Here is a 22,590-nt window from a genome sequence, read left to right as displayed (position 1 = left end):
GTTCGTGTTTTTTTTTTAAAGCTATTACTTCATGCCAGCAATTTTATAATGACAGACTCTGCCCTTTCCTGTTAATTTATATTTAGTACTGAAAAATTTCCCACATATATATCTGTAAATTGTGAAAAATAGCCCTTTTCTACCAGGTATATATTTTAAGGTATCTTTAAGTAAAATAAAGATACTCTCTTTTTAGCACTTGTGAAGCTGCATCTGCAGTGCTGGATCCTGTTTTGGGTTCACCAATACAACGGAGAGGTGGAACTGCAGGAGAAAATCCATCAAAATGCCACTAAAATGATGAAGGAATTGGAGCTTCTCTTGTATGACTGAAGGCTAGAACAACAGTGACTGTTCACCATGAAGGGGATAAGGCTTAGGAGCATCTTATAAACATGTGTAAATACCTGAGGCGAGGGCACAATGACAACAGAGTCAATGGTCACAAACTGAAACACAAGAGATTCCCTTTGAACAGTAGAAAACACCATGAGGATGATGGAGTGCCAGTGGAGGTTGCCCAGGGAGTTTTTGGAGTCTCTATCCTTGGAGAGATCCAAAAGCTGTCTGAAGAGGGTTCTGGGTTGCTCTGCTCTAGGCCCCTCCATGAGCAGGGGGTTTGAACAACATGACCTACCCAGCCCCTTTCCAACCTCAGCTGTTCTGTGATTCTGTGAAATGCCAAACTTCGCAATTTTGGGTTGAAAGCAAAAATCTCTGGTATCTCAGAATTACAGCCATGCTGACCTTCTAACAAATTTAGCATCACTGGAATGCAACAGTCTTTTGATTTTTCTGTTCCCCTCTTCTTTCTCAGGGCATGTATGCACACATTGTAGTAAATTCTGGATTTTCAAATAGCTGATACATACAGAAGGATATTTTCATCCCCTTCTCTTGCTTTTCATGCAAATTAGATTGAACATGATCAAGACGTTTATCAGGTTCTTGGAGATAGATGTGGATTTGCGGGGAAATGCAGAGGCTTTTCCTCACTTGAGGTGCCACTTGATACAGCACACCTTAGCCTTTATGTGGAGGCTTCTTTGCACCTCCTGAGTTCAAACCAGTAGAATCCATCACTTTACTTATGCTTAGCTACCTGAGACCTTCAGGTCCCCAAAGTGCTGTCAGACACCTACAGCTAGCTATTTATTTATTTAGAGTTATGGTATTTGCACAAGCAAATGTAGTTCTCGTCTAAGAGGCTTTGCTGATTACAAGCCCTGCTTACTCACAGCAAGGTAATTTACTGCCTGCAGGGCAGGACTTGGATATACCCAAGCTTCCTGGACAGCTAAATGGATCATTCCATTCCAGTGCTCATTCACTTGCTGGCCTCTCTCAGACTGTTTACAAAAGCACTTATGCTGCAAATGCTTACTCATGTAAGCTATAATACTCTAATCAGAAAGTAAGTGGGGCTTGGAGACATTAAGTTTTTTTTTTTTTTTAGTGAGTAAGCACTTTCAGGGCAAAACCCAAGGATATCAGAAATGATGATAATTTTCAGCATGGTACATCGTCTATTTTTATCTCGAAGTCTGGATCTTTACATAACTTTCTATTAAATTGTTTGAGATCTTCCCTCCTAGACCAGTCGAAGCCCAGTCGGCAGACATTCTTATGCTTCAAAGCATTTTCTAATGACTCCCTATAAAATGAAATGAAACATTAGCCTGAATTATAGCTGTGATCTGCTTCTAAGTTCTTTTTTAAGCACTAAACTATATCCTAGCAGTGACTGTGTCCTTTCTTCTGTCCCTCTGAATCTCACTTTAAGCTTATCAAATAACTGCTTTAACAAAAGTTGGCATTGAGGTTCATGACTCGTCCTTTTAAAATAAGATTGTTTACAAATGTCTTCCCAGCACCTAACGACTTACATGAAAGTGCACTTTTTCATCTCCAAGGATGAAGAAGAAAATGAAGATGTGCCTGTGCAGGGTCAGCTTTGTCCCAAAGACTGAAAGACAGTCATCAAAGCAAAAAATTCACTAATTTGATGAGTGGAAGACTGTGAACTACCCAGGCAGACATTAACTGGTATGTATATGCTTGACTTGCTGCTGCTGCTGCTATTACCACTCTTTTTAATAGTACTCTGACTGCCTTTAAAAGCAAGTTTCTTGTAAGAATGCTTTCATATCTCAAACAGTTCTGGTGATTTCACTCTTCAGCTATTTTCTTCCTTCAGCAGTTAAACAGCCTTTATAAACTCAAACTCCAGAAACATTAAAGCAAAGGCTGATGTTTTGCCAAGCCATATGTTCTTAAATGGTGTATTTTATGAAGCTGATAATAAATACTTTAAGGCATAGTAGCTAAAAAAAAAAAAAAAATCCGACCTAATGTAAGCAGGCACAATTCCAGTGATTTCAACATTAACATTAGGGATGAATTTAACTGTCTATTTTCACTCAGGACTGGGTATAGTGTTCAAACTGCGTAGGTTTCATTGACATTATATGTTGGGCTGGAATCTAGACTAAAATTGCATTTTTGCTACTCTACTCAATTTAAGAATTACTTCACTCTATTTCCAGCTTTATTGCTTTGCAGAAGTATTAAAACGCTGACATAAAGTGTTCACTAGGTATAAAACCTTGCCTAGTATTTGATGATTTTCCTATCTCAAAAACTTTTTAAAGACATTGTTCATCTGCAAACATTTTTATCCTCTTTTACGTGAATAATAAACCTAAACCTCTAATACATTCACAATTCTATATAAAAACACCAACTGTAGGACTTAAAATGACTGTTCAATTGAATAATAAATTGCAATACCGGGTAATCCCCAAGTAAGCAAAGCTTTTAGTCTTTCTACTTGGTATGCCAGGGAAATACAGATAACCTCAGATAGCTAAAGTAGTGATGTTTCCTTTATGCTTGTAGAAATATGCTGCACAGATGTTGCTTATCTAAGTTTTGCTAGATGAAGAGAGAACAGATAGCTTGGACTGCCAGGCTGAGCAGTCTTATTCAGTCACCTTTTCTCCATCTAGATAATTGCTTTTGGAGGTGGCTCCTTCTGCCCTCTCTTTCCTTAGATGTGAAACAAGAAGGTTTTGAATATTGATATATTATAAATTGTTCAAAACTTTCCTTTGTTCTCATTCCTTCACTAAATATCCAATTTCTCTCTCCTTCCTAGATTGTATTCTATCCTGCACTTTACCACTTTAAATAGATATCTGAGGCATGAGGTGATGATATGAGGGGAAAACTCAACAGCTAAATACTCTTTTCACATTGTTTGAAATGTTTTAGATTGGAATTACAATTTTAAAAAATCAATTTCTGTTAGGAAACTAAAATCTCATCATGGCCAGAATTGAGAGGATATCATGACATCTTTCTGACTTTGTTTTTGGCCTTCAGAGTACCAGAAATTCCTATGTAAATTGTAACATTTAAGAAAAAGGTTTAAAATCCTTGTAAAACTTCAGATTTTTAATTTCCATTCTTCCAAAGAATGTCAACATGAAAAAGAAAGATAGAAATAAACGGAACTTACTGGCGTTTTGCTCTTTAAAATAACGCTCTATTAAATGGAGTAGTGTGTTAAAAGGCCATAAGCAGACAAACCCAACTCATTGATCAAAGGATAATTTTAATGAGTGAAAGGAAATGTACAGCACACCTGTCTTTTTAACAGCATTAAAGAAGTCTCAGGAACATTAAATCCTTAAGTAATTTATCTTTTCAAAAAAATCTATTTTTCCCTTCAGATACTTAAAAAGGAGATTATAAACATGCTTTGGAATTAATAATTAATTATTAAACATTTAAATTTTATAATTATCTCATGACTATATAATATTTTGGTTTCTTGTCTCATCACTGAATATGGTTGCTTGTGTTAGTGTATGCAAAGTCCTTTGATGATACCATGGATTTTGATAGAAAGTTATGGTAAGTTTTGGAAAGCAGAGATTGGCCTCAATGTTACAACCTTGTCTTTATTCTTCTCTAAAACGTATTGAGGGATCCTTAAAAAAAGATCTGGTCTAACTTTATCACTGGTGTTGAACAAGATATTAAGTAAATAATAGACTACTGATATTTATGGATGGGAAAAACCTACAGAGGAGCTGAAAATTATCAATATTGCTTATAACAGTAGCTAATGGCTACCTCCTAAACGAATCAGAAGCATTATTAAATTTTTGGACATTTAAAAATATTGTCCTAATTTGATTTTGTCCTCTGAATAATGAAATAAAGAGTTTTTCCAAATGTCATTCAGTTTCTTAAATCCCATGAACTATAAATCTATCTGTGCTACCTGCATGATTCCAAATTCTCACACTGGTTGAAGTCAGGGAGGTTGAGAAAAGAAGTTGTCTTATAAAAGAGACCAGAAAAGATTTAGAGAAAAAAATAAATACACATACTCAAAAAAAGGTAAAAGTTGCTTGTAACTCTTGCAGATAAGAAAACTTTTAAGAGTAAGAAAAGAATTCTGAAAAATGTCACTAGCAATGCCAGTGAAATCTATCCAGGAAGGAAGAGGGACAATAATTATTTGGCTCTAGTTTTGCTGACGTAACAAATGCAATTTTGGTCCTCCTCCTTGGCAAATGGCAAAAATCCAGTGACACTGATGGGGCCAATATTTCTCTCAATGTCCTGATGCAAGCTTGACACAATAACCAATAACCAAAGCAGTAGGACTTTTGCCACTGACTTCACTGGCAGCACTGCTGAACCTTTTGCCCCTGGGCCATGATGCTGAATCAATGAGATATCTGCTCTAAATTAGGTCATGTATTCCAGTGTTGTTTGGTTGGTTTTTTTTCTTATGACTACAAAAGGGTCAGATCCATACCATGGCACAGAAGTGGAACAATCAGCTTTCAGTGTACACATGGAGGTTTGCATAGATGTGATGCTGTGTTACAGATTCGATCAATCTGAGTTCATTTTGGCTGTGATGTAATTTCCATTGGTCCCATGGAAAAAATAAAAGAAACAAATCTGGCCTATTTAAGTAGCACTTTAGTATTTCTGCTTTACTTAAAGGGCAATAATTGTCTTTGCCATGGTTTTTGAAGATACATAGCATACATTATAAAGTACTCAAGTGGTGTACTTTGACATTGTGTGTGAAGAGGAGAATATGTAGTCCAATATGATAATTATGGGAAAAAAAAGCCAAGCCAGCTAACAGTAAACATCTAATTTGCAAATGAAGACCCACTGGGAAAAGATAGACTGGATTGTGTGATTGGATTTTCAAAGAAAACTTTTTTTAAATTGCTTTTTATATTTATTTAGTTTGATTAGTTTATTTATTTTGATTAAACAGTCAGTGCTTTGCAGATTGTTCTCCATTAGCAAGTGTAATTTTCATTTTTCTCTCTCTACTGAACCCATTTTTCTCTTGTGCTATGTTTTGTCCTGCATTTGTATGACCTCTTCCACTTTTATTTTACAAGCAGTGGGAGAACTGATGAAATTATCTCTGTTTTCCATAAGGACGTGTTCACCCTGAGCCCTGGAGCCTGATGCTGATCTCCTTGAATCAATGTGGGTTTGAACAGATAAAGATGTACAGTGCAGCATTTCACCAGCATGCTGGCACAAAAGCTGTTTGCACAGCACTGCTGCACCACTCTGAGCCTTGATCCAGCCTCGTAAGTCGCTAGGCTGGGTCTCAAATTCCTTATTGCCCCTGGCTAGTGGATGTGACACCAGCTCAGCTCAGCTGTAGCTCATCTACCTGCTCTGAATATATGTAAAAAGTAGGAAGCTACCAAACCTATATAAAATCTTGTTTCCTGTTGAACAAAGCCGTGTCCAATACATCTCCATATCCTACAGCAAAATTGTCTTTGCAGAATACCACCTAACTAAATACTAACTAACCACCACCTAACCACAGTACTATCTCCACTGTGCAGTATAATTAAGAACACATTCCTATCAAATAGGCTTCATATAAACACTCTAAATCAGGGGTATTCCTCTAAATCTAGTAATAAAAAAGATTCTCTCTCTGCCAGTGTATTCTAGAAGAGGTTTCTCTTTGCTGAAAAATATGCTCTGTCTTGAAGGAGTTGGCAAAGAGTGATGATGGGCGAGTTGAGGCTCATTGAAACATCCTTGTAAACTGAAAGATTAATGTATAGCCTTCTTTAAGCCAAGGCTGGTTACCCATTTTATGAATATTCCAAAAGAACTGAGAATGTTGTTCAGATGAATGTGTCTGTACTTGCTGCTCAGACACACAATGTTTTTGACATGGTACCCGCTGCAGATTTTGGATGGAAATCTCCCAACTCAGAGATGAGTGTTTCTTGGATGCCTGATAAGGAATATGCATTCCCTGGGATCTTGGGAAAAATGTGCTTCTTGGTGATTCAGTATTAGGCCTGGTATTTGTGAAGTCATGGAAGTGACTCCTATGCTTAGACTGTGGAAAGTAAAGAGAATTTTAATGTAAAAGGAAACCCCAATTACTAGGCAAAAGGCAGACAGAGCTCCAGTCTAAATCAAAGAGCAAAGAGTGTATTAGGCTGTACAAGGTAAGATAAAGGCTAGGATATGGAAAAGGATAGAGGAGTTGCAATGAATAATGAATTACCATGCAGGAATTTTGAAGAGTTGGTTGACACACATCATGAACCAAGACAATGGTAAAATTCCTAGCTCTGGGCATAACACCTAGGAAGAATAGTTAATATTGAAATGTATGTTTGGACTAACCACTTAAAGGCAAAAGGTACCTTTTTGCCATAGGTGAATTTTGCACAAAGGCCAAAGTCAGATTTGCAACCAAAGATTTATGTGAAAAGCACCATGTGAAAGCAGCCTCAGTTCCCCTGTGCAATAAATATCTGTGCCTCAGTGGAATAAAAGGGTTTCTGAAAATGAGGGGAATTTATAAACCAGTAATTTTAACCACTAATTTTAACTAGATTCTTTCACCAGCTCTCCAAGGAGCCTACCAGAGGAATCCCAGGTGACATGGCATGCAAGGGGAGATGAAAGGCCTGGCAGAAGCCTGCAGTTGTGAGTTTTGGTGACTATGGAGAAAAGGTGCTCTTCTGGGTGCCTTTTGCATGTTCCACATGAATGTATATATTGCAAGGACACCACTTTATGTGGGTTTTCATTGTTCACAGCCAGCCTGGCAGAATGCACAGCCAGAGTGTATTTGCACCACACAACTGAAAAGATGAAGCACTTTTTCATTCAAAGGAATTTTTTTCTACCATAGGGATATCCAGGGATAACAATTTTTGCAATGACATTAGGGCATCCTATCAACAGACAAGAAAGGATAAGGGAAATTTTTTTCTTTTCACCTGTAAGAAAATTTTCTTACGGCTTCTGTTTCAGGATTTCCTATTTCTACAGCTGGAGATTGTACTTTTACTGACAGGTTGGGTCAAAGACAACAAGTGTATTAAAAAAAGCCTTATGTGCTCAAGGGAAATTTATGTGGACACGTGTAAATGTACTAATGATACTCATCTGTAGTTGACATACCAAAGATAAATGTCAACTTATCTATTTGTTAATGGATCTATTAAAAGCCATGTTTATACTTTCTGTCTGTTTTTTTTTTTCTCAAGCACTTACACACAGATGGATTGTGCAAACAAATACTTCATTAATCGCAGGACTCAGAGCCAAGCGAACACTTTTGAGTCCAGAAAAATGTCAATTAACCCAATTTAATGGCTTTCTTGATCCACCCCCACTTTTTAAACAGTTCTTTTTAGATTTTTTATACAATACCAGAGGGACACTGAGTAATTCTATACTATTGAAGGACTCTATACATCCCATTTTATTAAGAAAAATACAATCTGTGCTATCAGAATGGCATAGCACCATGGAACATAAAGAACAACACAAGCAACAAATCCAAATGATTAATTAGAATGAGTCACTGAGGCAAAGTTGGCACAAACAGTCTAAGATTCCCAAGCTGAAGTGAGGTGGTGAGGGGAAAAGAATCCTTTCTAAATATGATAACCACTTTGGTTAAAATCATTTCTAAGATACTTTTTTTCCCTACTACGAAACAGCTGCTTTTTCAGTATCAGCAGTTCAAAGAAATTTGTCTCTAAGTTGAAATAATGGTTCATTATATGTGTAGCTACAACATATACCTGTAGGTTTGCCACTTTGGCACACAAAAAAAATGTTTCACTAGGAGAGCTCTCTGGAGTTATATAATACAAAACAGAGGTTTTTCTCTGCCTAGCTGTATAAAATAGAAAGAACTACTTAGCAGTTAATTATAATATGTGCAGTGCAAATATCAATCTAATTTTCTGAGGGGAAAACAAAAAATGTCTTAAACCAGAAGCTAAATCTGAAAACAGACAGCAACTGAATGTTTTGTTATGTCTTAATGACTAATAATAAAAACGTGAATTTTCAATTTGATCTTGTATGGTATTTTCTGTAAGTGAAAAACCAAAGGGTTTAAAAAGATGCATCTAATCTTGTATTTTTGTGAGCTGTATTGCTACACTGTGGTAAATGTTTGACTTCTGAATGAAATTCTGCACAACAATTTCACAAGTTACAAGCCAGTAAAATATTGCCTATCAAAACTTAAAACCATAATATTTTCTCCCCTATTATCTCACTGGTATACATTTCATTAACCTTGGCAGGTATATATAAAATTTCTAACTAATTAGATGAAAAGATTTTGCTATACATGTGTTTCTGGCATGGTGTAAAGGATTAATCATGTGATGCCACAAGACTTTGCAAATGGATAACTGATTTTTTTTTTTCCCTAGAGTGAAAAAACAAGGCACACTTAAAATAATATTTCCTGGGTATCAGTTATTGAATCTATGAAATGTTAAGGATACAAACATTTTTATCAATATTCTTAGTTTTCTTAAATGTTCCCAGATAAGAAGGAGTTTTTAATAATAACAACTTAAATGTTATGTTTTTCATACATCAACACATAAGGATTTTTTTTCATTTCAACTTTCTCAGACCTTCAACAGCTTCCTATTAATCCATGTCATTTGAACAATTCCCATACCTTGAAAACCCCCAATTTGCCATTAATCAGACAGAATTTGCCTCTACTGAAAAAACCCTGTGATTGAGAACAATGTCTTCAATCTATCTCTCTGAAAAATATTTAATAGTTCAGTCCTTCTGGACAATGTTAAAATAATAACTTAAGCCTAAAGTCCCATTTGGTTTCTCATTATGCTCACTGGAGCTAATGGCACTATGTGCATGCTTAAGCATGGGCTCCAGGGCTTTGCTTAGAGGCTGTAGTTCAGAAAGGCAAGGGGATAATATTTAATCAAGGAAGCAAGTTTTAGTTCAAACTTCCACTGTCACTGTTATGTCTAATAGTGAAGGAAATTATTTAAAAACTGCTGGCACTCCATCCTTATTCAGCATGATCTCAAAACCACAGAATGGTCTATTACATTTTTCTGCTACTTGAAACTTGGAACATGAAAAGTTACGGGACTTTTCCCACAAATGCCTTGCTTGCAAGAACAAACACTTACAGGATTTACCTGAAAATCCTGAAGTTCTTTCTGAGTTTTTTGGAAGCTGGGAAAAATTAGGGTCTTAGAGTGCAGGCACTCAACTTGGCACCTGGTTTGTATCTAAACTCAGTCAGAATCCAGTTAGTATGTCTGATTTAAAAAAACAGTATAGCAGGATCTCTTGGGAGTATGTCTAAAGAATAATAAAGAGGTGTCTGCCTCACAAATGTAGCTTGGGCCACTATTTTAATTTTAATTTCAAATTTAAAAAAAAATACTGAAAAAGGAAATTGGATAAAATACTTATGTAGAAAGTGGCAAGCTCTGGTCCAAAATCCTTTGCTGCCATTTAAAACTTCATCCATTTTAGGAATGGATATTAACCATTGACCCTAAAGACTTTGCAAGGATGGGTCATGTTTTCATTCTGAATTTCAGTTGATTATAGATCATAATTATTATAAAATATGTAAATTCTTACACGATAAAAAATTGACATATTTGTGTTGTGGGAAAAAAAAAAGTCAGCATCACTTCATTAGGAAGACCTGTGGCAATTTTTCCTTCTGTTCCTTGCACTATTTATCTGTTTTATATTTAGGAGTCTCTAAATAGCTTTGTGAACTGCCAATTCTAGATCTTAATAGAGGTTACTTTGATCCACCTTGAAGGTAGATCTGCCCATAGACACATAGCACGACATTACAGACTCCTTTGGTAGTGAAACTTTTATAATTTAGACATTATATTGCCTAATTTTAGGTAATTGTTCTTTGTATTTTATATGTTCTATGCATTAAGATTGTCTCCTTTGTTTTTACTGAGGCAAGTTTCCTGTTGACAGAGTCAGGAACATTTAAAAATGGAATTTAATAAGGTAAGTTGGGCTTTGGTCAAAACTGAGATCTTCTATATTTGATATTAGGATGTAGAAGACATTAACCCAATCTAGGGGATGGGGATATTAGCTAATATTTCATGTGCCTTGGGTTTATTATATTCCTACTAGGCCCTTCATATATATTCATCTAATGTTGAGTGAACCTCAGTATTATATTGTTCAAAATATTTTTTAAATATTCCCAAATCCTTTGAGGTCATTTGACTTTATCAAGTACAGCATTTCACATACCTTCTTTTTTTTCTTCATGGCAAATTATGTAAATGTAGATCAAAATATTATATGTTCTAGAAAATGTTTCCTGTGGATGAGTACTTAATATTGTTGTTTAAGTATGAGTGAAAGAAATGATTGTAGTACAGGATGCACCTAAATCTAAGAGGATGTTGCACTGTTCTATTGAACTGCTGCAGGTTTTAATATTCAGACTTTTTGTCTCAGGTCTCTTAGAGTAGTGCTGTACAGAGTTATTCAATAGGTCAAGAAGGACAATTATCAATATTTATTTACTTTTGTGTGGGTGTGTGTGTGCAGCAGTGCTGAAATGTTTCTTGAGTTTGATTTCTAAAAAAAAAAGGTATAGACTGGTTTGTATGCTTTGCATAATTGGTTTTGGCAAAACTAGATTTTTATTCCTGTATTTTGAGTTCAGGAGTGACCTAGAATGATCTTTTCTGCCATTATACCTAACACATACCAGCGGTATCCCATGGGATTATAAAATACATTAAGAACAACTGTCTTAAAAAGTTTTAAATCCCTGATTACCAATAAGAGTTGTTTCTTGGTTTATTAGCATAAACCGAGGAATAACTAAAGTAGAGATGATCTACCAACTATTTAAGAAACAAGTTACACATGACAAATATAACTCTGTATCTATATAGGGAATGCCTCTGAGAGATATAGGATTATGAAATCCTGGAAGATACAATGTATTCCTGTTGAAAATTATGAGATAAAAATAGCTGAGGCAGATTTGATACAGTTATGTGCATTGCCTTTCTTAGTTTTACTGTAGTTAAACAGAAAAAAATATAGGAAGACATGGATCGTTATTACCAACTCTAATTGTGTTTTTTTGGTTTTTAAAAGTCAAGTAGTTCCATGGTGTGTATCTGACTCGTCACAAATTTCCATATCCCTTAGTCCACTGGCTATTAAAGTTTAACTTGAAAAAAATGCATTGGGAGCTCAAAAGGTGTCAAACATTAAATTGGTTTTTTATCTTTAGTCTGTATGAAAGGCAGAGTCTGGTTGTGACAGCCTAAAGCAACCCTGGAGAGGCATGTTGCTTTCCTTTGGTCATGAACAGGGCACTGGCTCCTGGGAGCAGTGTGTTACACAGCTCAGCTTTGCACTGGGTAAATTAAAGGCTGCTTCTTGTCTCTTGTCTCCATTTCCTACACAGTTCCTGTTTTCCTTTTCTGTATTCATGCAGTACTGTGGAAATGTTGATTTTGACCAAGACTGAAAGATCAAATAGGTAAGGCCAAAATGCATCCTTCCGAACTATGCCTGGTGGTAAAGCCCAGAAGGAGTGCTGACAACAGCCCTCCTCTCTGATTTCACCCAGTTCTGGTCTCTGTCAGCTCTGAGACATGCCAGTCAAGCAGGCAGCACACGACCTGGCATGCATCATAATTGTGAGCATTAGCAGTATCTGCTTCTGGCTCCAGGATGAGGTTGTTTTTCTGGTAGGTGTATGAAGAAAAAGCTTTCATAGAGAAGGGGGACACATTGGTCGGTCTCCTGGGAGGTAGAAGTCATTCTTCCACATCTGAATCTTTTCTTCTGCAGGCCAAAAGAGCAAAGTTGCAACAATTCTATTATTCAGAGCAAATAGGTTTCAAGGAGGTTAAATATTGTATTGTGGTGTGATAGCTCTTTCTATAGTGCATCAAATAAGAAGGAAGCAGTGAGACAGAGGTGTCATGAGGTTATACTGCAATAACTGGGAACTTGTCAGCATGTTCTGTTGGATGGTCAGACCATCAGTGACAATGTCCTGGAATTCTGCTACCGAATGTGACCGTCCCCTCTAAAAGATGCCTGGATACTGTATGAGTCCAAAATTAAAAGGAATAGAGAATAGCTTCTGAACAGAAATGGTTCCATTAGGGAAAATGAAAGCAGCAAAGAAATCTGAATAATGATGAAGGCAACTATAGAATTAAAAAGTTGTATGCTGACAAGCAGGGAACCAACCAAAGGAAAAATAACCAGGGATCTCCCATACACCTAATTCCAAATGAATATCCTTATTTTCATTCCATGTTCTTCTTTGATGCTGCATAGAAGCAGTGCACAGAATGTTTTGTTAAAGTAGTTTTTAGATAGCTATTTACAATTTAAATATTAATGTGGCAACTGTTTCAAGAATTAGGTGGTTAGTGAAGTAAAGAGGGAAATACAGACCAGATTATATAATTTTGAGAAACATCTTTAAGAGTTGCAAACCTGTTTTACTCAGTTCTCTTTACCCAAAGCAACAATTTCTGACTAAAAGCCAGGGAAAAGCCATATAATGCAGCTGTGGTGAATTTTATGGGTGATTTGAGCTACAAAACTGTATGGTTTGGTTACATTAACATGCTACTCAGTATGTAGCATAGGCTATGTTTGATGCACTTTTGGCTGCTGCAGTTAGGGCTCAATCCTAGACACCAAATTCAAGCATAAATCCCATGGAAGCAAGAGTGAAACCCTGAATTATGGTCACAGAAACAAAGAACAAACAAACTATTCACAGATGCTAGCACCATAAAACCTGGATGAGGTTTCCTGCAAGCTCTTGCAACCTGCCATATGCCAGAAGGATGCTACAGATATTGTGGCTGTCGGCAGGGAGATGCCACACCAGGAGAGGTAATGCTTCATTCAGCATGTTCCTCTTGCAGCCCCTGGCAATAGGTTTTCTGCAGTTTCCTACAGAGCTGCAAATAGAAACTAAAGCTCTGTCTGCTCACTGAACCTTTAAGAAGGAGACAGGTGAAAAAGAGCTTCCCTTTTTTTTCTTTTTTTTTTTTTTTTAATATCTTTGGGGTGAGCTCCCACTGCAGGACAAAGATTTTATTCTAGTTAGGATATGAAATGTCTGTTTCTACTCACAAGTGTAAGGACTAAATTCTTAGTTCAGATTCTATTGTGATATTCAGTGATATTAAACTGAATTCAGTTTCATTTTTGAAAGAAGTAGAAAGGAAGATCTCTTAAAACTTTCTTAGTGTAGCTATTTCTTTCTTAAATTGTGTGGTAATTAAAAGCTCAATTTAGCCTTTTATGACTGACCTTCTAATTCTTCTCTCAAAGATCCCTGTGCATAACTTTGCTCTGTATTTATTTAAAATCCTGTTCCTCAGGGTATCCAGAGGAGAAGCCCTGGTAAATACCTGAGAGCAGTGTGTCCTCTTGGGATCCTGCATCTTGAGCATCCCAAATATTATCTGTCTTTTGCTCCACCTCTTTAGTAGCATTCCTGTTTCCTTAGCTAACATGAGGGATCAAGAGGCAGCCCTGCAATAATTCCACAGCTTTGAAAGCAGAAATTTCCTTTACATAAGCTTTATTTTTCAGTCACTGAAACATGTCTGACCTGAAAAAGCAGGAAATATTCAGTTTTTCTTTATAATCTATACCTTTGCAACTTTTATTTCATTTAGAAACCTCCCTGTTTACTTGTGAGCTACTAAGCTGTGGTGCCTGGAAATACATACGTTTCTCTCTAAATGTTTGCTCATTGTATTGGTGATGTATTTGTACATGCAGTTTCCCCAGCCTGCTGTAAGTTACATAGTGAAATAGTAAAATATCTCATGCATCAATACTGGGATAAATGAACTTGAGAATTCAAATCTTGTAGTTTTTTCTGCATATTGAATGAAAAGACAAAACCATGCAGACAAGTCTGTCCTGCAACTACAGGACTTTCAGAGACAGGACTATGATTCAAGTAAGTCCTTCTGATCAGATTTGTGTAAAAGTTTCGAAAAAATGGACTTTTGGCAGGATGTTCAATATGTAATAGGATCATTTAATATTTGAGCTTCTAGAATAGTAGCTGAAATGCTCAAAGGTCAAAGTTGTATCCTGTGGGCTTTCTAAATTTCCATATTTATCTGTCTGGTGCATCTATCCAGCACCCCTGATTCTTCGGGCAGATCCTTGATTGCTTTTTGCAGTCAACTGGATCAAAGTCTATGCAGCATGAAACGTGTAGTGCAGTTTATGAATCGTGTCTTCTGTATTACCCATTGGAAATGTATCCCTTCCCTTCCACTTGCTGGGAAACAACTTTTCTGGTGTTAGGAGTAATAGCTGAAGGAACAGAAATGTGCAAAAAGAAGCATGGGCAAGGGCAGAGAGAACAAAAATGTTGCTTTGCATTGTGACATTGTTTCACAGTTATCTATTTTTTCCCTAGTTTGTGGGAGTAGGAGAAACAATATTACACTTAAGGATTCTGGGACTTCAAGTGTCCTTTAATTTTTGAATATGTAACCTAAAAATTCTGTTTTGTAGATACGATGATAAATCACTATTTCTGCTTCATTGAATGTGATTTTAGTGGCTGTCTTTTTTTGTCAGACTTCTAGTACTAAGATCTGTCATCATTGCATGTTCATTTTCTATGACTCTAGCCAGCCCTTTAAACCTACCCCCAGGTCTGTGGAATAATTATGAGCACAAGAAACCAAAATTATGACTTAAGATTGGCCTTGAAGTCTGCTTCAAACAGCTCTGGCCAGCAGCACTCTTATGGTTTTGGGCTGGTGGGGATCCTTGCTGCCCTTTGTGCAGGCACAGTATCCTTGCTGGACTTGTGTGTGCAGAGCTGCCCCTGGAACGTGGAAGAAATAAGACTCAGATTATACAGAAGATTATAAAGTTGTGGTAGGGGCAAACACCTCTATTGTCAAGGCAGGGGCCACCACAACCTAACTTCTGCTCTGTGCCTTGTGTTGCAGCTGCAACCAAAGACACCCTGCTGTTTTTCTAATTTCTCCAGCACCAGGAAGCACAAGAGGAGCCTGCACTGGATGGCACAAAATAGTGCATGAAACCAGCTGAGGTTGCTGTGAAAGAGCAGGCTGGGGGATGAGTGCCAGTTCAGCTGCTTTGCTGCAGCTCTGCACCTGCACTGAGCAGAGTAGGGCAGCTGCAGACAGGTAGGTCAGTGCAGTAAAAAAATTTGAAAAAGATGTGCTGCTTGTTATTCAGCTTTTGTGTGGTTTGTACAAAATCTCTTGTGATGCTTTGTAACTTTGAGGCATCTTCTGGAGGGGCACAGATTCCCATGTGGAATGTCAAGTGGTGGTCTGCAAGGAATCAGGGTAATTTTGTGAACTGCTTTTCTCTTTGACTAGCTCTTCTCTATTTGACCAGATTAGGAGAAGCAGATGTCATCAGAACAAAAATAACAGAGAAAATTCATGGTAATGGTAAATTATGAGGATGTTGACATCAAGTGTTGGACTGGAAGGTGGGAAGGGACAGAAGAGTCCAAGTCTTCTGGGTTAGAGGTGAATTGGTACCTTGGTCTGAGCCTTCCCAATCTGAGGTCATATCCTCAGAATGCACTGTATGTTTCTCTTTCCAATGGAAGGAAATATAATAATTTCAGCACTGAGAACCTGTACTACTGGAAATGCTTCCATAATGTTCTTAGGTAAAACAACAGATGCCTAAGCAAGTATGGCAGTGCTCCTACTTGTGAAGGTCTGAATAAGTCTGTTCAGCAAAAGCAAAATTTAGAACACATACTCAAACCACCAGTCTGTTTTGTGCTTATGTGCAAAGAGCATGCTAAACAGAGAGATATGACACCCAAATACTCATTTGCCAGTGGAAAAACAGCCCGAAGTTAATACATGGAAACAGTTGTACATCTCCAATGCTAAATGAGCAGGAAACATAAACAAGACTAAACAAAAATTAGCTTGAAACCTATGATGCCATGGCAAAGAAATGACAGTATGAAACACAGAGGTAGCTCTTCAGTATTATGATTTTATTATATCTCCACCTTCTCAATAGAAGCTTCTTATATTATCAATTCCACCTTTTTTTGGCAAATGATGAAGCATGATAATCTATCAAATAAGAGGTATGAACTGAACAATAATATTTAAGAAGACTCCTGTCTCCCTCTTTAAAAAAGAAAAATATTTGATGTTGAAAATAGAAAAATCAATATTTCAAGGAGGGGTTGCAAATATATTTTTTCAGCTGTGGAAGTTTCTGCAAAGTTAACTCTTTTCACAGTGACAAATTAAGTATGTAAGATTGGTACAAGTCTTATTTTTCTTTTTCCCTTTTTATTAGGGCTGTTCTGGAATATTAAATCTGCATGCAGCTACTGCAGACTTTTCCTCCTCACGGATACTTTGTTTTATATGGAATATATTTTTACATCATTTAAAAATATTGCTCTCTACAAAACACTTTTATACTCTATTTTTCATTTGCATTCCAAAAAATTGCTGTAGGGTTTTCTTATTCTTAGCAAAAGGAGATAGATCCCCAGATGTATTTCCTTTTGTTTTTCTTTCTTCCTTCCTTCTCCCCTGTGTAAATACTCTTATAAAAGTAGATTTAACAAAAGACCATTCACTATAAAAAACTTCCTCAGCAGTGACATGATACACCACACACCCACTTGTGTAGTCTTTATCAATAACAACAGAAACAGTGTCAAGCGATAAAAATATATGTGATTTAAATCAGCCATTTTGGGAGTATATTTATTCAAGACCCTTCAAGTGGAGATGAATAGCAGGTTTCTAAATGTGGTGTTATGAGGGTAAGCAAATGAGTCACTATTTGTATTCTAGAGCAATAGAGTTGGGCAAGAACAACACTGCAAGAGGGAGCAAGCAGTCGTATCTAACTGTTTATTCTATTACATTCATCACCACAGGGTGTATCTGTGCATGTGAGGTCAAGGTCAGTGATCCTTGCTCACATGAATCATTCTCAGCACTAATGAAAATCCCCCCTGGTGCAGCGTGTTGGAGCACCAACAGCTCTGGCAGCCTTCTGGCACTCCTGACTCACTTGTGCGAGCCACAATTCACAGGTGAGGCAGAGCAGCAGTGGTGGGGGACAGCCGGGGCTTGAGAGGGATGAGAGCCTAACAGGGGCTGTTGGTGCAGATGGGCATTGAGAAGAAGGAGGGAAATTTTTACTGGAGGACAAAACAGTGCTGCTATGGGCCAGCTATGGCTCCTTTACACCTTGGCTCTTTGAGTTTCAAAGCTGAAGAGTCTTTCAAAATGAAATATTAATTAAAATATCGCAACCTGGATCTGAGTAAGTTTCCAAATAAAGTTTTAAAATTATGATAACAAATCCTAATTATCTATCTCCACAAGTTTTTTGAAATAAAGGAAACAGAGATGGAATAGAGTGGCACATGAAGAAGGGTTTATTTTTCTTCTCTCTCCCTCCTCCTCTTTCAATCAGTGCAAATTCTGCATAGATTTTCTCTGTACTTTTGTGTCCATATAGAAAGAAGGATACATTTTGTGGAAGTGCTGACCACATACATATATGTGTGTGTGTATATGAAAAATGAAAAATCAACCATAGAATAACTTTTCAGGGCTGCTGCAGTCACTACTATAATTTGATATGCTAGCGGAGTTATTCCTAAGATTGCAAACAAAAGTTTTGCGCATTATGTTTCTTGCACTGCAATAATCCTTCTACAGAAATTTTGGCGGCCCCTCGCCAAAGCCAGGGGAGGAAGTCGATGGCCGGAGGAGTCCCCGGGACTCTAGCGAGGAAGAAGAGGGTGCTCCGCGGAGGTGAGGGAGGGAGGGAGGGAGGCAGGCTGTTGTCTCACCACACATGGTCTTGTGGGAAGTGGGAATCTCAGGTTGAGTTACTCATCGGTATGGAGTCAGGAGTGTGCACAACCAATGATTTTGATGGCAGGAGGTAACGTACACATGTTTTTCAGGGAAGGTGCTGTAGGAGGACTTGCCGGCGGGCAGGAGGAGGTTTGTGCCGAGGGCTGTCATTTCCCAAGCGCGGAATTCTTCTCATCCCAGGAGCGCATCACCGCCGCCTCCGATGCTCTCGCTCCCTACGGTAGGAGCAGGGGGCTGGCGGCGCACGGACCTGGCCGGGCAGGGGGGGTGGGCGCGGTCCCCGGGGCAGCTCCCGGTGCCCGGAGAGCGGGGCGAGGGGCGCGGGGCGGCGCTGCCCGGGCTGGGCGCTGCCCGCCCGCGCTGATTGACACCGGCCCGGGCGGAGGCGGGTCCGCGGGGACCGCGCTGCTCCCGCCCGCCGCCGCCGCCGGGCAGCGCGTCCCGCGCTCCGCCGCCGCCCCCGCGCTCTCCCGCCGGGATCGGGTGCCGCCCGCGGCATGGCCGGCGCGCTGGGCAGGGGGGCGGCGAGCTGGCGGATGCGGAGCGCGGCGGGCGGCAGGAAGGAGAAGGCGCCGGGCGCCAAGCCCCAGCCCCGGCACGGTAAGGGGGCGGCCGCGGCGGGGCTCGGCGGGACGGGAGCCCCGAGGTCCGCGCGGGGCAGCCTCGAGGCCAACTTGCCCGGGACTTGTGTTGCCCGGCCGGGGCAGGGGCATCCTTTTCTCCTTTCCCCTCCAGCGGGTGCGGAGGGAGAGGAGCTCCCTGCTCCCAAATTCCGCCGAGCTGCGCCTTATGTCTTTTATTTGCCGAGGCGAAAGGAGAGGAACGGTGTTCGCGCACGTTTTGGCATCTTGCTTTGACAGCGGCTTCTTTGATCATTTTTGCAGAAAGCATTTCTCATCTGGCAAACGCCAGTGAACCTGAGAAGAGTCCCCGAAATCTCTTTTTGGCTTTCACGATCTTAATGCCCGGAAAGCACTGTTGAAAATATTGCCCTGTGTGCTGCTGTCTCCTCCTCCCTTACTTGTTCGGGGAGACAGATGCTCTCTTTGAAGGCTAAACAGCACACAGCCAGTTCTCCCAAAATCTGATCCTGACTTTGAAGACATAGAGCGGAGTGGTGTTTCACGAACTATTGGAAGCAGTTGTTGAGGTTCATGACCCTTGTGTGCTAAACACTGAATGCAGTTTACCCAGAGCCAAAGCTGTCATGTACGGTTTCCTTACTGTGCTGCTTTGGCTGTCACCGATCTCCGCTTTGAGGAACGAACCTCAGAGGTTGTTGTGGATCTGGTTGCAGTGTCTGGAAATTTCACTAGAATTTGTTCTAGCTGTGTGTTCCCCCTTGGGTTTTAAATCCACTATTCGGGTAAGTGGGTTTGCAGAGGTATCTGACCTAATCCTTCAAGGGTAAAGTAACAGCTTAAGTTGTGTTTGAGTTCTGCGTCAATTTGCAATTGTTTGTTGTTGTTTATGTTAGTCCCCAAAGTAACTTTGTGTCCTTTCCTGAGAAGCTAATTTGGCTGAAGGAGTGATTTGTACAAGTCCAGCAGTTGCTGTAGCTCATTCAGTAATCTTGATGACAAAAATGTTGGGATGATGGGGAGCCTGGTACCTCAGGTGTTGGCATTTTGAGAAAATGCTTGCTAAGAAATTAATACACTCAAATGCAGGTCTGATATGAAAGCAAACTCAGTGTTTCTTCCAATTGACTGTCACCTGGATGTTTCTGAGCTGGAGTGCTTCTGCAGCAACATCTCCTTTTCCATTTTACTTCTTTCTGCCCCTTTCACAAGCCAAAAGAGGCAGCAGACTAAAAGTTGGAGCAAAGATTTTGTCAGTGGATATCAAAACCTCTCTAAAATAAATTCTGTAGGGAAAAAAAAGTGTTGTCCATTTAGAGAAGAAAAGTGGTTTTTTAAAAGTAATTGTAAATATTTATCCTGTTAATTTGGACTGTAATGCTGGTAGTAGGGACTCACATGCTGATGGGATTCCTTTAAGTTGGGTACCTGTTATATGTAGGTATTACACAGTAGCTAGGCACACAGACCAAAATAAAATTCTGGATGCAATGAATTCAGTGGGAATTTTGCCACTGACCTAAGAAGAGCCAGGATTGAATCCACAGACTGTGTAGTGTGAGGTGTCGGGCCAAACTGAAAACATTTGGCTGATTCAGCTGTGCAATTGTGGCAAAGTTTATGATCCTGCATATGCTGCTATGATTAATGTATTATCATAATAGCTCTAAATTAAATTAGTTAAATTATGGAGTTATAAAATAACTTGGTTCTAATTTACCTTTAGAAAAAAGGTGTGGTATGCTTCAGTCTATCAGGATTGCTTCTTATAAATGTTTTCTAAAGTATCATATCATACTGAATTCACGTTTAAGTAGTTACTGCAACAACACAGAACACTGAATTACACTGAAGCCCATGCACTTTGCATCCTTTCAACTGTCATTTAAAAATAAGCACTCTATTGTATTGCCTTTGCAAAGTGAACTAGACTTAGTCACCAGATCATTTACTAACCTTTGACAGCTCCAAATGCAAGGTAAAAATGAAATTAGAGTAATTTGCATGTCCTTCATGCTGATTGTGTGCTATTGGGAAATATTTGGGGTGAAAACCAAAGATGTGATATTACTTTAGTATGCTTACAAAATTTTCAAAGTTACAGAAACACTCTCTTTTCCAAGAATGGGCTTTTAAGTAAATTTCAGCTTCTGTAAGCAGTGTTGATAAATTCATCATGCAGGAACAGATAACTTACTTAAAATGTTTAAGCTAAAGCATTAGAGAGGTTGTAAGTGAGATATAGCTAAAAGTAAAATTGTGGCATAGGAACTGCCAATGATGACTGACACATTTATACCTGCCTGCATTCAGTTATCAAAGTGAGGTGGGAATTGTTCACAACAGAGCTATATGAAATACTTTGAAATTTGGGAAATAATGTTTCTTGGGAAGTAGCATTTCTTCCTAATCTCTGTTTTTGCTACAAAAGCATTTAAATGGGCCACCGTCCTGCCTTGGTAAAAGGTGTCATAGCTCCATGGATATCAACAGCACTGTTATGATTGACACCATCTGAAGACCATGCACAATATTTCTGTGTATGTTTGGATTAAGATATGTTTATTTGGGCATCACTTAAGGATCTAAATTGGCGGGGTGCATATTGAGTTGCAGCTGAGCAAACCTGCCATTTAACTGAGTCAAGTTACAAATATTTTCCAGCTTTGACATTCTTCTCACCTTTTACATGAGGACTTAGGGAGACTTTTTTGTACTTTTCTGATATTTAAAAATACAAATATGAAAATGTCCTTGTGATCTCATGTGTAAAGTTCTTGTTTTACAGGATTTTTGGTTTCATACCATGTAAAGCAATATAAAGCAGAACTAGCATTCCCACCCATTGTGATCTATACAGTAAATGAAGTCTTGTCAAGATTCTAGCAAAAAGTTCAAGATCCTCTTGAGATGATGAATATTAAGAGTCTTGTAAAAAGTCCATTTTAAAATTATTTAATGTTGGGTTATTATTGGCAACTTACCTGTAAAATTTCCAAAGAACTAGAAAACTGACAGCTGCAGCCAGAATTCTATTACAGATTCTCTTTAGGCAGAAGAGATTAAGAAGTAATGTAACAAAAAATATGTACATAAAGTAATATTTTAGTGTACTGCTTGAGAAAACTTTGAAATATTTGTATGAGGAAACCTCCTCCCTTGAGGAGTAGCTATGGAAAGATTGTGACTGAAAGCTATGAAACAGAAATAAGTTTTAAATTACTTTGTATCACCAGAAATAACTTCTGGAGAGAAAGCAATGTTTTATATCTCTTTTAAAACTATGTGAAAGTTAGTATAAAAACACCTACCAGGGGAAAACAGCACAAGTAAATAGTGCTGGATGTATGTATAGGAGTGTGTTGTCAACACAGGTGCAGTTTTAGACAGAAAACAATTACTTTCAATTTATTTGATTTTTTTTAAAAAGAGCTCACAAAATGTGCCATATTTAGACTGGCAAGTGCAAGTCCTCTGTGCTTCAGCCAGCACAATGAAATCAGTTGGTTTTATGCCAGTATGTTGAATTATACCCAGGTAGGCTGGGTAAATGATTATGAGCTCTGGCAATACAGACCAGTGTTTCACTTGGATCTGCTGACTAATTTTAGTCTTCACCTATCTAGAGTTGTCACAGAATAAGACAAAAACTGTTGTTGCCATATCTGTTTGATGTAATGGAAAGGTTGTAGTGTGGGAAGGGTAGAAGTCAATGTATCATTGCTGCAGAGACG

At 38.5% G+C, this 22,590-nt stretch overlaps 1 protein-coding gene across 3 annotated transcripts in view; it reads left to right on the top strand.

Annotated features, from left to right (window-relative positions):
* Positions 1-18,308: 18,308 nt before the first annotated feature.
* The window catches only part of ZNF385D (zinc finger protein 385D), a 417,452-nt gene continuing 413,170 nt past the window's right edge, over positions 18,309-22,590 (top strand). The window contains exon 1 of one of the 3 annotated variants that reach the window (XM_077176659.1): positions 18,309-18,342. In XM_077176659.1, the coding sequence (XP_077032774.1) occupies positions 18,324-18,342 (19 nt within the window). In that variant the 5' untranslated portion in view covers positions 18,309-18,323. The other 2 variants (XM_054637725.2, XM_077176652.1) reach the window with 2 other exon arrangements.

This window comes from Agelaius phoeniceus, chromosome 1, assembly GCF_051311805.1.
Source record: "Agelaius phoeniceus isolate bAgePho1 chromosome 1, bAgePho1.hap1, whole genome shotgun sequence".
In the NCBI taxonomy this organism is placed as follows: domain Eukaryota; kingdom Metazoa; phylum Chordata; class Aves; order Passeriformes; family Icteridae; genus Agelaius; species Agelaius phoeniceus.
The sequence above is the reverse complement of the archived record's forward strand: the minus strand, read 5'-3'. Positions and strand labels throughout refer to the sequence as shown.